General features: G+C 51.1%; 1 protein-coding gene across 1 annotated transcript; it reads right to left on the bottom strand.

Moving 5' to 3' along the window:
• Window positions 1-828: 828 nt before the first annotated feature.
• Window positions 829-1747, bottom strand: LOC139830253 (uncharacterized). The gene is made up of 3 exons (XM_071818261.1): window positions 1499-1747; window positions 1200-1417; window positions 829-841 (listed from the first exon to the last, which is right to left on the bottom strand). Exons 1-3 carry the CDS (start codon window positions 1745-1747, stop codon window positions 829-831), a joined length of 480 nt encoding a protein of 159 aa, XP_071674362.1.
• Window positions 1748-14753: the final 13006 nt, after the last annotated feature.

The raw sequence follows: 14753 nt of genomic DNA, 5'->3' as shown, positions 1-14753 counted from the left end.
ATACCGGTTTCTCAATCGGTACTAATGCCCCTCTGGAACCGGTATAGATGAGCGTTTTTCTACCAGTGAGAGCATGTGGTGAGCACGACCATATACGTGAACCGGATGGCCTTGACTCCTGCGGCGCGGCAAGCGGCATGCACTCGAGGGCGATTGATCGCCTTTCTTTCCTGGCCTGATCACTACGGGAAAAGAAGCCGTTGCCGTGCGAGGCTTTGGACGGCAAAGAGGCCTATACGCACGGCAACGGCTTTGCCGTGCGTGCACTCACGGCAAAGTTTGCACGGCAACGGCTTCGACGGCAAAGCCACCTTTGCCGTGCGCATGCAAGGAATGCACGGCAAAGCCCTTTGCCGTGTGTCGCCATCTCTGCCGTGCGCTGCGAACGCTGCCGTGCGAGGCCACTTTGCCGTGCGCTGCCAGCGCTGCCGTGCGCCGTTGCTTTGCCGTGCGCCGAAGTTCTTTGCCGTGCGCCCAGCGTTGCCGTGCGCAACTTTCGCTGCCGTGCGAAGCTTTGCCGTGCGGCCTTGCTCTGCCACGCACGGGAAAGCCCCATACAGGCACGCCCCCAGGAGCTCCCAGGAGCACAGTTGGGCGACACGTGGCCCCTTTGCCGTGCGTGTGCACACGGCAAAGAGACCAAATGTCCTTTGCCGTGTGCACACACACGGCAAAGGGGCCTGATTTTTTCATTTTTTTTTTGCTATTTTTCAATTATCCCTGCATTTCAAATATTGCATTTCACAAATATAGCATATATAACATATATATCAACATAAGATCACCAAACACATCAACAACACCACAAATACATCGAGCACACATAGTTCATGCATACAATCTGTTACATAGAGTCCACATCGAGCACACATAGTTCATGCATAGCAATGTCCATTATTACAATCCATAACAAGTGCGAACAATCCATTACAACGACGACGAGTGCACGAAGACCATGCCATCAACCTTGTCCTCCTCCGCTTCCGCCGGCCTCATTGTCATTGCCTTGTGACATATAATCTATAAGCAAGTTGATGGAATGAACATTTGCATTTGCATATTGAACACTTGAACAAGCACAAGTAGCGGGTTGGGCACAAGCGTAGGAGGACTCACCGAGGTTCATGCTCCGGATGATGTTCATGTTGTTGACGGTGATAGGTGTCCCCGGGGTATGAGTGGGAGGTGGCGGCATCCACGGCAGGGAGTAAGGTGGAGGAGGAAGACTCCCCGGTGGAGAAGACAGAGCCGTCTGGCTCATCAGCCAGCTCATCTGTGCCTGCTGCTGCTGCATCATCTGCTGCTGCTGTTGCATCTGCTGCATCATCTGTGTCTGCTGCTGCTGGTACTGCAGAATCTGCTGCTCCATCTGCGCCCTTTGCTCCTGGGCCGCCTTCTCCTTCGCTGCCATCTCCTCCTACGTTGTGTTGCCGCAATGTCATTAACATTTCAATGGAAAGCATGTAAAGGAAATGTAGAGACCCGAGGAAGAACATACCCGTAACCGCTCGACAGCTAGATCCGAAGCCCGTGGCCGGGGCTCTACCTCAGGCTGGCCGCTCTTACGACCACGACGGATCTGGCGGAGAGAGGGAACCTTCGCTGGGTCGACGCACCCGTCACCAAACCATAGGCGGCCATGCTTCAAGCCTTCTCCCGCAAGCACCGCGACCTCAGGGTCAAAGTCCTCGGCCTCTGGGTTGGCGTCCTTGCCGTACTTCTGCTTGAACTTGGAGACATACGCCATGCACTGGGTCTCGGATTGCGGGTTAACCCACACGGACCCCGTCTCAGGATCAGGCGTCTTCCTTTGCTTCATCTTCTTTAGCACGGCAAAGACGTTAGGCTTCGCTCCTGTCCTAACTTCCGGCAAAAGAGAACATGTAATTGAGTGAAGTGACACACCCTTGCGGAGTTAACAAATATATAACATGAATTCAAAGAATGAAGGAACCATTAATTTGCTCACCTCCTTCTGCAGGTGAAGAGAGATGGGGATGCTGCCTTGGATATGCGATCCACCTCGCATCTCTGCCCGCTTCTTCTTGCCCTCCTCGTGCTTCTTGAGGTACTGGGGGCATGTCCACCACATGACCATCGCATGAAAGCACCTATCGTCGTTGCCGACGTACTGAGGAGGGCTCTACATGCACAAGATAAACCCATTATGGTAAAATAAACTACATGGCGATAAAGAAATCAATAACACATAAATGCAAATACCTGCAAGTACTGCCACAGCTGCATGAGCGTGTCGCAAGCGTCCTCCTTACTCATGTGGACGAAGCGGTCGGCATGCCAGTCGCGGACGCATTGAATACGTGCCTCGTAGTGCATGCCAGTCACCCTCTTCCTTACAAGCTGGTGTAGGACATCATCGCACGCATTCTCCTTGCCCTCGGCCCTCTTGAAGTATTTCTGTAACCATGCACATAGGTAAAACAAGGGGCATTAGTGCAATTATTGTGAACCAAGGAGAGTGTATGAATGGTAAGAAGTCAAAAGTCACGTACCCAGAATTTGGCAACAACCATATCCGCCGTGGTGCCGCGGCCAAGAGGATCTTCCGCGAGGCTGTAGTGCGCCCACCTCCAAGCTACGTCGCAGCCACCAGTAGGGAAATTGACTATCCCAGGGAAATACCATCTAAGTAGGCCCCCAAGGATGTTCGAGTACCCACGTGGCGGTCTCTGCGTTGGGTCTTCAAACTGGAACGAGCTGCACCATGAAACGACAACATCAATATGTATGTGATAATAATTTTGATAATGACAAAATTGCGATAACGAAATGCCAAAAATTAACATGTACCTCCTTCCATAGGGCTGTAGAACAACGTGCCTGTAGCGCCAGCTCTTCAGCGAGGGGAGCTGTGTTATCCCACGCCGATATGGCTTCCTATCACGTGGCCTCAGCCTCTCCACAGCTGGAACGTACTGGTAATCCTCCGGCTCACACCACTCTAGGCTTGGATCAGGATCGAACACTAAGTTCCCCAACCCCTCATCCTCCGAGAGGTCCTCCTCGTCCCCCTCCTCCTCCCCGGTCCTCCCCACCCCCCTCCTCCTCCTGGTCCTCCCCACCCACCTCCTCCGCCGGGTCCTCCCCACCCCCGGGGGGCTCCTGGTGCGCGTCCTCGTCATCATCATCGGCTGCGGGGGGGGGGCGAGGTCTAGGTGTGAGTACCCGCGTCGCATTCTTCCTACGCGGCCGCCCTGTGGGAGCGACAGGAGGGGGGCTAGGAGGGGGGGTAGTAGCTCGGCCCCGCCTCGAAGTCCCTACACCTACCAAGTCCTTGAGCTTCTTTTTAAGACCGCTACCCCTTTTTTTTGGCGGCATGCTTCAATCACCTGCAAACACAAATGAAGAGAGTGGTTTATTAGTACGCAATATTGTAAAGAGATGAATATTAGTGAAAGCAACAGAAATATAAGTAGATGAACATTAATGAAAGCAACAAATAATGCAAAAGGATGAACATTAATTAATTAGTGGAAGCAACAAATAGCTACCATAGAGTTCTCTCAAACATAGCACGGAGTTCTTACAAATAACCTAGCTAGACAATCTCTATTACACGGAGTTATTACAAATAGGCTAGCCTCACAATTACTACTACATAGATCAGTAGCCTGTATCGCCATCCGTGATTGGACCGCGTGTCTCCTCATCGTCATCAGGCTCGGCGAACCAATAATCATCAATGAAACCTGGAGGTGGTCCATCTGCATCGAGGTCAATCCCTGCTTTGAACGCCTCGAGCAAACTCAGGTCTTCCGGGGCACGTACATCCTCGCCTTCATCTTCTGCATTGTCTCCATCCATGCCCGCGTCTTCTTGTTCATCGTCTACGACCATGTCATCGATAGTCGGCAAGCCGATTGTGAAATGGCCGGGGAGCCCTTCTTCCTGATAAAACTCGACACTCCTTGCTGAGGGGTCTACGCGGCGGTAATCATCCTTGTTTGGCGGGGGCGGCCTATTGCGTGAAGGCACCGTCATCACAACATCCCATCCATGTAGATGATTTGTCGGGTTTCTGCACACGTACGGGAGATAGAATACTTGAAAGGCATGGGTTCCCAAGATGTACACATCCTCTCCCTTATAAACGGAGTTCCTTTCAACTTCGACCAACCCAATTTCAGGATCCCGTCTCACCCGACGTGGGTCAAACCAATGGCATTTGAAGACGACGGGATTTAGCCCTTTGTGAAACCCGTAATTCAGCTCGTATATACCCTCGACTCTTCCATAGTAATGGAGCCCATCATCACCTTGACATACCACCCCACTATTTATTATCTTCGCGTTGGGCCGGCTTGTTGTGTATTGATGGGTCTGGAAGCGATACCCGTTCACGTCATAGGAGTTGAACGCTTCTACGGAATGGTCAAAGCCCCTAGCAATTTTTCTTAGCTCTGACTTCATCTCTTTGTCAGTTCTTGCCTACAAGTTTAGCACAAGAAGTTTAGAACGAGAAATGACCGATAAATGTCGGAAGTGCTAGCTAATTTGGATAGAATAGTACCAAATTACAAAACCAGCTACTGAAACCGAAACCGCCTCCCTTATCGAAAATTTGCTTGGATTCTTCCGGGGTAGGCTCCCTGTGGGTATTCTTCCAATGTATAGCCTTGAATTTCCTATACCGATGAAAAGAGGAAGAGTTAGCCACGAACATACGAGTGAATGTTTGCGAATAATTAAATGGTTCGCACTTACTCGATGTACGGCTTCACTTCGACCATGGTGTTTAAGACATACGAGTGGATCAAGGTCCGCTCATGTAGGTCCGTTCTGTATGGCTTCGAGCCACTTGACTTGCCACCAAGCCCCACGAAGATGCTAAGCTTGGGTACTTCTTCATTGTTGGCGGCATTGTAATGGAGGACCGGGTTGTGCTTTGTGGGAATGTTGGGATCATAGTGCTTAGTGGTGAAGTTTGCCACCTCCACGTTCAGGACTGCCTCGGCTATGGATGCTTCGATCTTGCATTTATTGCCAGTCATTTGACGAAGCTTTTGTGTTTCTCTCTCGGGACCAAACTGCCAATGGCCCCCATTCGGGCCCCCCTTTAAGCACTCCTCCGCGAGGTGCAGGATCATGTGTTGCATCGGATTAAAAAACCCTGGAGGAAAGATCTTCTCTAGATCGCAAAGCAACACGGGTGCCTCTTCATCCAGCTTCTCAATCACTTTAGTGTCTAACTCCCTAGCACAAATCGCGGAAGAAAAACTCAACCTCGCTAGCACTCGCCAAGTCTTCTCAGGGACATAGCCTCGAATCATCACCGGCATTATCCGCTCAAGCCATATGTGGTAGTCATGACTCTTCGACCTTGTACTCGCAGCGTTTCAATGTTCAGGCCCCTCATCCAGTTGGCTGCGAACCCATCGGGGAAAAACAAGGAGTCCTGCATCCATTGGAAGACCTCCCTTTTTTGGGCCTTTGTGAGGCAGAACGGAGCGTGTGGCTTAGTCCAAGTTTTTTTGGCACCATTAGGTGGCTGCATGTTCAACTCTGGCCTATCACACCACATTTCTTGATCAATTCGAGCCTTTATGTTATCCTTCGTCTTCTCGGTTGTCCACAATCGTGCTCCAAATGGCTTCACCGATATTCTTCTCGGTGTGCATTACATCAATGTTATGCGGGAGCTCGAGAAACTCAAAGTAAGGGAGCTTCCATAAGCACGGCTTGTGAGTCCATTGGTGTGTCTCCCCATATCCTAAGAAACCATTCCCATCGTGGCTAGGCTGAAGAGCATCTAACTCGGCCTTGAGTTCCGTTCCCGTTTTCGGAAGGGCCTTCGGGCGACGGACAACACGGACTTTCTTGAAACTCTTTTCTTCACTCCTGTATGCATGCCTCCGCTCAAGGAACCGTCGAGCTTCATCAAAGCATGAATACTTGCCTCCCTTGTTTAGCCGTAAGAAAGTCACGGCTGTCTCGCACCGTGGGCAAGGCCACTTCCCATGTGTACACCACCCGCAACAAAGCACGTGCCGGGCAGGTCATGCAGGGACGTGTGGTACCACACATACATATTGAAGTACTCCTTCTTTGATGCGTCATATGTTCGGATCCCGCGACCTTCCCAGCCACGAACCAAGTCATCCACCAGCGGTTCCAGGTACACATTCATGTTCTTGCCCGGGTATTTGGGCCCTGGGATTATCATCGACACAAACATGTTCTCTCGATCTCATGCGTACGCCAGGGGGAGGTTCATGGGAATAACAAACACCGGCCAACAATCGTATACCGCAGCCGACATACCATATGGATTGAACCCATCGCCTGATGTCGCAATCGCTACGCTCCTCGGGTCACCCGCTTTCGTGGAAATTTCTTCACAAAGTTCTTCCATGCAGTACCATCCGACGGATGTATCATCTCGTCGGTGTATCTGTTTTCCTTCCACGGCCCACCTCATCCGCCGGGCGATATCCTCGATCATGAAGAGCCGCCGGATCCTCGGTAGAAGCCGGAACATAGCGGAGGATATTCTTGGCAACCGTGGTCCGCCTCTTCGACCATCACCATTGCGGTCTACCTCAAAGTACCTAGAGGAATTGCATTTGATGCAATAATTTGTGTCAGCGTGCTCCTCTCTCGAATAGCATGCATCCCTTTGGACAAGCGTGTATCTGCTGAGATGACATCTTAAGGTCACTGAGCAATTTGGTCGAATAGTAGAAGTTTTGCGGCAAGAGGTGCCCTTTCGGCAGAAGGCTGCCTACGATGACCAGAAGTTCATTGAACCCATCTCTGCACAAGTTCCTATGGCACTTCAAGGCCATAAGGCGAGCGATGGCATCTAGTTGGGTAACCTCTGTATTTTCATGTAGGGGGTTTCTGCGAAGCAAACAGAGCCTCATAATACTCCTTTGTGTTTTCCTCCGGGTCCTCACTTGTCTCCGCATCCTGAGGTGTCTCCACCTCTACATGAGAGCTTTCAGGCACATTACCATTAGCCAAGTTTTCTAAGCACCTATCAAAACCAGTGTCATATTCCCCCCTAGGTTGAATCTGCCGCACCTCCTTCCTAGCATGTTTCTTTGCCTTTTCTCCATGGTAAGTCCAAATCCTGTAGGACGGTGTGAACCCAAACTTGATCAGGTGCATACTCATAGTTTCCTTGTCCTGTGCCTTTCGGTTAGCGCACTTACTACAAGGGCACCAAACACTTATAGGTCTGCTAGGGATGGAAAACGCCCTATCCACAAACTGCTCGGTCTTTTCTCCCCATTCATCAGTATAGTTCCACTGACTGATTCTGCCATCGTACATCCAGCCACGATTATCCATCCTCTAATCAGCAACAAAACAGACGAACATAGCATTTATATATCAAATACGAAATAAATGCATCATATATTTATTTATTTTACGCGTGCATCAACCTGAAACTCTACTAGGTGGGCTCCTAGCAGCCGCCAGATCCGTAGATTGAGTACGTTCTCCCAGCTCTACCCCGATCCGAGACAGAATTTTGGCAGCACCTCCCCGCTGCTCTCCCGATACACGTCTCGGCAAAAAGCCGAGAGGGGTGTGCATCCGGAGAACAACGGGGAGGCGCTACCGAAATCCTGTCTCGGATCGGGGTAGAGCACGGAGAACGTACCCAACTACGCATTCGCCGGCTGTCCCGATAAATGCCGTAAGAGTTACGGTTCATAATATGCGAAACCACTAATGCATATTTATCCGCGTAACCCTTACGGTCGGGAAGAGATGCCTAGGTATCGCGACAGACTTGGTGATCTAGACACACAAAAAACCTAGGTACAAGAGAGGCGAATGGATTCTCACCCTCGAAGCGTGACCGACAGCCGGCGAAGAAGACCAACGACCCTCTAAGAGAATCACCAAAGAAGATCCGGAACGCCCGTCAAACACCCCCGCGACGCCGCCCCTCGTGTCCACCTCGAAGCATCGCCTGCATAACAAAAAAATAAAATAGTCATGCAAGTGAACAAGGATTTTTTACAATAGTGGTATAACATATTACTTCACCACAAAGAATTTCCTTCCGGCACATTACCATATGGGTCTGGAAACGCGCTACAATTACAGCCCGCACCCGCCCGAGGTATTCACAAAACCTCACTGTCCCCGATCTCCCCGCATGTGCCTAGTTCCCCTTCAACTGGCCACACCCGCACTCCACGGCCGGCGCCTCCCACTTGCCACCGCATGTCCATCTTCTCCACATTTCGTTCATACTAAAATCCTATTTCTAATTTACACTACATTACCTTAACTAAATCCTATACTACACTAAAATCAACACTAAATCCTACATTACAATCTAGCTACACTAGATATCTTACCTATAGGGGATGGCGGCCGGAGCTGAAGCGGGTGGTGGCGGCCGGAGCTGCGGGTGGTGGTGGCCGGGAGCGAGCAGCACGGGCAGGGGCAGCAGCAGGGACCAGAGGTGGTGGTGGCGGCTCGACGGGGCAGCAGGGACCAGGGGCGTGCGGCGTGTGCGTGGTGGCGGGAGGCGGCGGCGTGTGCGTGGTGGCGGGCCGGAGACGGCGACGATGGGGCCATGGAGGGAGGAGGGAGGCAGCGGCGACGTGCCGTGGAGGGAGGAGCGTGGCGGCGGCGCGCGAGGAGCAGGAGCGTGGCGGCGGCCGGCACGCGAGGAGCAGGAGAGCGTGGCGGCGGCGCGCGAGGAGGAGGGCCGTGGAGGGAGGAGGAGCGTGTGTGAGGGCGTGTGTGGTCGGGGTGAGGATAAGGGGAAAAGTTGACCGATCTGGATGTTGCCGTCCACCTGCCTTTGCCGTGCGCCCTTCCTCCTTTGCCGTGCGCAGCAGCTTTGCCGTGCGCCAAACGGCCTTTGCCGTGCGAAACGGCTCTTTGCCGTGCGGCACTGCACGGCAAAGATATTTTTTTATTTTTTTTTATTTTTTTAGTTCCTTCTTATTTCAAAAGTATTTTAAACCTGATTTTCACCATTTTAATTGTCGACACCATTCAGTTCTATTTCAGAATTATATTAAACCTTACTGTCTTGATGAAGAATAAGTTAGAGAAGGGGTGGCTCATGGAATCTATGGTGTAGACCCGTCGAGGCACAAACCGCTATTTGGGGGGGAGGGGGACAATGCCGTCGGACCCTAACCCCAACCCTAAACCGTAATCCTAACCCTGACCCTAAACCGTAACCCTAACCCCAACCCTAAACACTAACCCTAAATCGTAACCCTAACCCTAACCCTAAACACTAACCCTAAATCGTAACCCTAACCCTAACCCTAAACACTAACCCTCTAAATCCCTAAACCACGACACCGGAGCTGCAGAACCATGCATCATAAACCCTAAACCCTAAACAAACCTAAAAGAATGAAAAGTTACATTGGTGCACCCTCGCGCGGAGAAATCTAGGGGGGTAGACCCGCCGGGGCACACGTTCCGCTGTTTTGGGGGGAGGAGGGGGATAACGACCGCCGGAGCACCGGAAGCCCACCAAACCTTGCATGTGGACCTATGATATGTGTCAAAGTGTGGTGCAAGGTGTAATGGTGCAAAAGTAGCTCCCCTAAACCCTAAACCCTAAACTGGGGAGGCTTCGAGCCCTAAACCCCTCTAAATCCCTAAACCACGACGCCGGAGCTGCAGAACCATGCATCATAAACCCTAACCCTAACCCTAAACCCTAAACCTATACCTAACCATAAATACTTACCCTTTAACCTAAACCCTAGCCCTAGGCCCTAAACCCTAGCCCTAACCCTACACCTAACCCTAACCAGTAGATCAGGCACACCGTCGATCGTGTGATAATGGCTCTAGCTGCGGGTATATGTGCCAAAGGGTCCCAATCTTGGTTCTCCATGTGTATATGTACTAAACAAACCTAAAAGAATGAAAAGTTACATTGGTGCACCCTCGCGGAGAAATCTAGGGGGTAGACCCGCCGGGCACGCGTTCCGCCGTTTTGGGGGAGGAGGGGGATAACGACCGCCGGAGCACCGGAAGCCCACCAAACCTTGCATGTGGACCTATGATATGTGTCAAAGTGTGGTGCAAGGTGTAATGGTGCAAAAGTAGCTCCCCTAAACCCTAAACCCTAAACCGGGAGGCTTGAGCCCTAAACCCCTCTAAATCCCTAAACCACGACGCCTGAGCCGCAGTAACCATGCATCATAAACCCTAACCCTAACCCTAAACCCTAAACCTATACCTAACCATAAATACTTACCCTTTAACCTAAACCCTAGCCCTAGCCCCTAAACCCTAGCCCTAACCCTACACCTAACCCTAACCAAGAGATCGTGCACACCGTCGATCGTGTGATAATGGCTCTAGCTGCGGGTATATGTGCCAAAGGGTCCCAATCTTGGTTCTCCATGTGTATATGTACTAAACAAACCTAAAAGAATGAAAAGTTACATTGGTGCACCCTCGCGCGGAGAAATCTAGGGGGGTAGACCCGTCGGGGCACACGTTCCGCTGTTTTGGGGGGAGGAGGGGGATAACGACCGCCGGAGCACCGGAACCCCACCAAACCTTGCATGTGGACCTATGACATGTGTCAAAGTGTGGTGCAAGGTCTAATGGTGCAAAAGTAGCTCCCCTAAACCCTAAACCCTAAACTGGGGAGGCTTCGAGCCCTAAACCCCTCTAAATCCCTAAACCACGACGCCGGAGCTGCAGAACCATGCATCATAAACCCTAACCCTAAACCCTAAACCTATACCTAACCATAAATACTTACCCTTTAACCTAAACCCTAGCCCTAGCCCCTAAACCCTAGCCCTAACCCTACACCTAACCCTAACCAGTAGATCAGGCACACCGTCGATCATGTGATAATGGCTCTAGCTGCGGGTATATGTGCCAAAGGGTCCCAATCTTGGTTCTCCATGTGTATATGTACTAAACATACCTAAAAGAATGAAAAGTTACATTGGTGCACCCTCGCGTGGAGAAATCTAGGGGGGTAGACCCGCCGGGGCACGCGTTCCGCTGTTTTGGGGGGAGGAGGGGGAGAACGACCGCCGGAGCACCGGAAGCCCACCAAACCTTGCATGTGGACCTATGATATGTGTCAAAGTGTGGTGCAAGGTGTAATGGTGCAAAAGTAGCTCCCCTAAACCCTAAACCCTAAACTGGGGAGGCTTCGAGCCCTAAACCCATCTAAATCCCTAAACCACGACGCCGGAGCTGCAGAACCATGCATCATAAACCCTAACCCTAACCCTAAAACCTAAACCTATACCTAACCATAAATACTTACCCTTTAACCTAAACCCTAGCCCTAGCCCCTAAACCCTAGCCCTAACCCTACACCTAACCCTAACCAAGAGATCGTGCACACCGTCGATCGTGTGATTATGGATCTAGCTTCGGGTATATGTGCCAAAGGGTCCCAATCTTGGATCTCCATGTGTATATATACTAAACAAACCTAAAAGAATGAAAAGTTACATTGGTGCACCCTCGCGGGGAGAAATCTAGGGGGTAGACCCGCCGGGGCACACGTTCATTGTTTTGGGGGAGGAGGGGATAACGACCGCCGGAGCACCGGAACCCCACCAAACCTTGCATGTGGACCTATGATATGTGTCAAAGTGTGGTGCAAGGTGTAATGGTGCAAAAGTAGCTCCCCTAAACCCTAAACCCTAAACTGGGGAGGCTTCGAGCCCCTAAACCCCTCTAAATCCCTAAACCACGACGCCGGAGCTACAGAACCATGCATCATAAACCCTAACCCTAACCCTAAACCCTAAACCTATACCTAACCATAAATACTTACCCTTTAACCTAAACCCTAGCCCTAGCCCCTAAACCCTAGCCCTAACCCTACACCTAACCATAACCAGTAGATCAGGCACACCGTCGATCGTGTGATAATGGCTCTAGCTGCGGGTATATGTGCCAAAGGGTCCCAATCTTGGTTCTCCATGTGTATATGTACTAAACAAACCTAAAAGAATGAAAAGTTACATTGGTGCACCCTCGCGCGGAGAAATCTCGGGGGGTAGACCCGCCGGGGCACGCGTTCCGCTGTTTTGGGGGGAGGAGGGGGAGAACGACCGCCGGAGCACCGGAAGCCCACCAAACCTTGCATGTGGACCTATGATATGTGTCAAAGTGTGGTGCAAGGTCTAATGGTGCAAAAGTAGCTCCCCTAAACCCTAAACCCTAAACTGGGGAGGCTTCGAGCCCTAAACCCCTCTAAATCCCTAAACCACGACGCCGGAGCTGCAGAACCATGCATCATAAACCCTAACCCTAACCCTAAACCCTAAACCTATACCTAACCATAAATACTTACCCTTTAACCTAAACCCTAGCCCTAGCCCCTAAACCCTAGCCCTAACCCTACACCTAACCCTAACCAAGAGATCGTGCACACCGTCGATCGTGTGATAATGGCTCTAGCTGCGGGTATATGTGCCAAAGGGTCCCAATCTTGGTTCTCCATGTGTATATGTACTAAACAAACCTAAAAGAATGAAAAGTTACATTGGTGCACCCTCGCGCGGAGAAATCTAGGGGGTAGAACCCCCCGGGCACGCGTTCCATTGCTTTGGGGGAGGAGGGGGAGAACGACCGCCGGAGCACCGGAACCCCACCAAACCTTGCATGTGGACCTATGCTATGTGTCAAAGTGTGATGCAAGGTCTAATGGTGCAAAATTAGCTCCCCTAAACCCTAAACCCTAAACTGGGGAGGCTTCGAGCCCTAAACCCCTCTAAATCCCTAAACCACGACGCCGGAGCTGCAGAACCATGCATCATAAACCCTAACCCTAACCCTAAACCCTAAACCTATACCTAACCATAAATACTTACCCTTTAACCTAAACCCTAGCCCTAGCCCCTAAACCCTAGCCCTAACCCTACACCTAACCCTAACCAGGAGATCAAGCAAACCGTCGATCGTGTGATAATGGCTCTAGCTGCGGGTATATGTGCCAAAGGGTCCCAATCTTGGTTCTCCATGTGTATATGTACTAAACAAACCTAAAAGAATGAAAAGTTACATTGGTGCACCCTCGCGTGGAGAAATCTAGGGGGGTAGACCCGCCGGGGCACGCGTTCCGCTGTTTTGCGGGGAGGAGGGGGAGAACGACCGCCGGAGCACCGGAACCCCACCAAACCTTGCATGTGGACCTATGATATGTGTCAAAGTGTGATGCAAGGTCTAATGGTGCAAAAGTAGCTCCCCTAAACCCTAAACCCTAAACTGGGGAGGCTTCGAGCCCTAAACCCCTCTAAATCCCTAAACCACGACGCCGGAGCTGCAGAACCATGCATCATAAACCCTAACCCTAACCCTAAACCCTAAACCTATACCTAACCATAAATACTTACCCTTTAACCTAAACCCTAGCCCTAGCCCCTAAACCCTAGCCCTAACCCTACACCTAACCCTAACCAGTAGATCAGGCACACCGTCGATCGTGTGATAATGGCTCTAGCTGCGGGTATATGTGCCAAAGGGTCCCAATCTTGGTTCTCCATGTGTATATGTACTAAACAAACCTAAAAGAATGAAAAGTTACATTGGTGCACCCTCGTGCGGAGAAATCTAGGGGGGTAGACCCGCCGGGGCACGCGTTCCGCTGTTTTGGGGGGAGGAGGGGGAGAACGACCGCCGGAGCACCGGAACCCCACCAAATCTTGCATGTGGACCTATGCTATGTGTCAAAGTGTGATGCAAGGTCTAATGATGCAAAAGTAGCTCCCCGGTGTGTGACCTTCCTCACATTTGGGCGATAACACTTAGCAGATTTTCCGAAGCGCGTACGTATTAATTGCTCTGAAACCCTGATATATGTGGGGGATGAACATGGAGAGTAATTTTGTATTGCACATTGTCTTAATTAACACTAATAAATATTCATCAAAAAGTAGAACTAAAAAAAATAAGTATTAGATGAAATAAAATAGAAAGAAAAACAAATAAAATGAAGTATGGCGCACGGCAAAGAAGAAGTCGCACGGCAAAGGCGGCTTTGCCGTGCACTTTCTCTGGCCGCACGGCAAAGGGTGGCCCACGGCAACGTCCCGGACCTTTGCCGACCATATTTTCTTTGCCGTGCGTCGTTTATTGGCTTTGCCGTCCTGGATTCTTTGCCGTGCGCATTTGATGGACTTTGCCGTGCACATTAACTTTGTCGTGCGGCACTGGTGAGTTTGCCGTGCAAATGAACTTTGCCGTGCGCCCCGGTCTAACTTTACCGTGCGTATATTGTTTGCCGTGAGTGCCTCTTTTGGCGCACTGCGAAGATGTCTTTGCCGTGCGGTGCCTCACGGCAATGATAGGCCGCACGGCAGCGCCTGTTTTTCCCGTAGTGGATGGAGGGGAGCACACGCAGGAGTCCAATGCCATCGCACAACACGGCATGTCGCCGACGACCGGTTCGTCAGCACCGCATCTGGCTTCTGCCTAAGGTTCTCCCTCGCGACGGACCTCATCTCCCCGGCAAGCAGGTGAAGCTGTTGCTGCAGTTCCCGTGGAGAAGAGGCAAGGTCTAATGGTGCAAAAGTAGCTCCCCTAAACCCTAAACCCTAAACTGGGGAGGCTTCGAGCCCTAAACCCCTCTAAATCCCTAAACCACGACGCCGGAGCTGCAGAACCATGCATCATAAACCCTAACCCTAACCCTAAACCCTAAACCTATACCTAACCATAAATACTTACCCTTTAACCTAAACCCTAGCCCTAGCCCCTAAACCCTAGCCCTAACCCTACACCTAACCCTAACCAGTAGATCAGGCACA

The sequence above is a fragment of the Lolium perenne genome, chromosome 4 (genome assembly GCF_019359855.2).
Source record: "Lolium perenne isolate Kyuss_39 chromosome 4, Kyuss_2.0, whole genome shotgun sequence".
Taxonomy (NCBI): domain Eukaryota; kingdom Viridiplantae; phylum Streptophyta; class Magnoliopsida; order Poales; family Poaceae; genus Lolium; species Lolium perenne.
The sequence above is the reverse complement of the archived record's forward strand: the minus strand, read 5'-3'. Positions and strand labels throughout refer to the sequence as shown.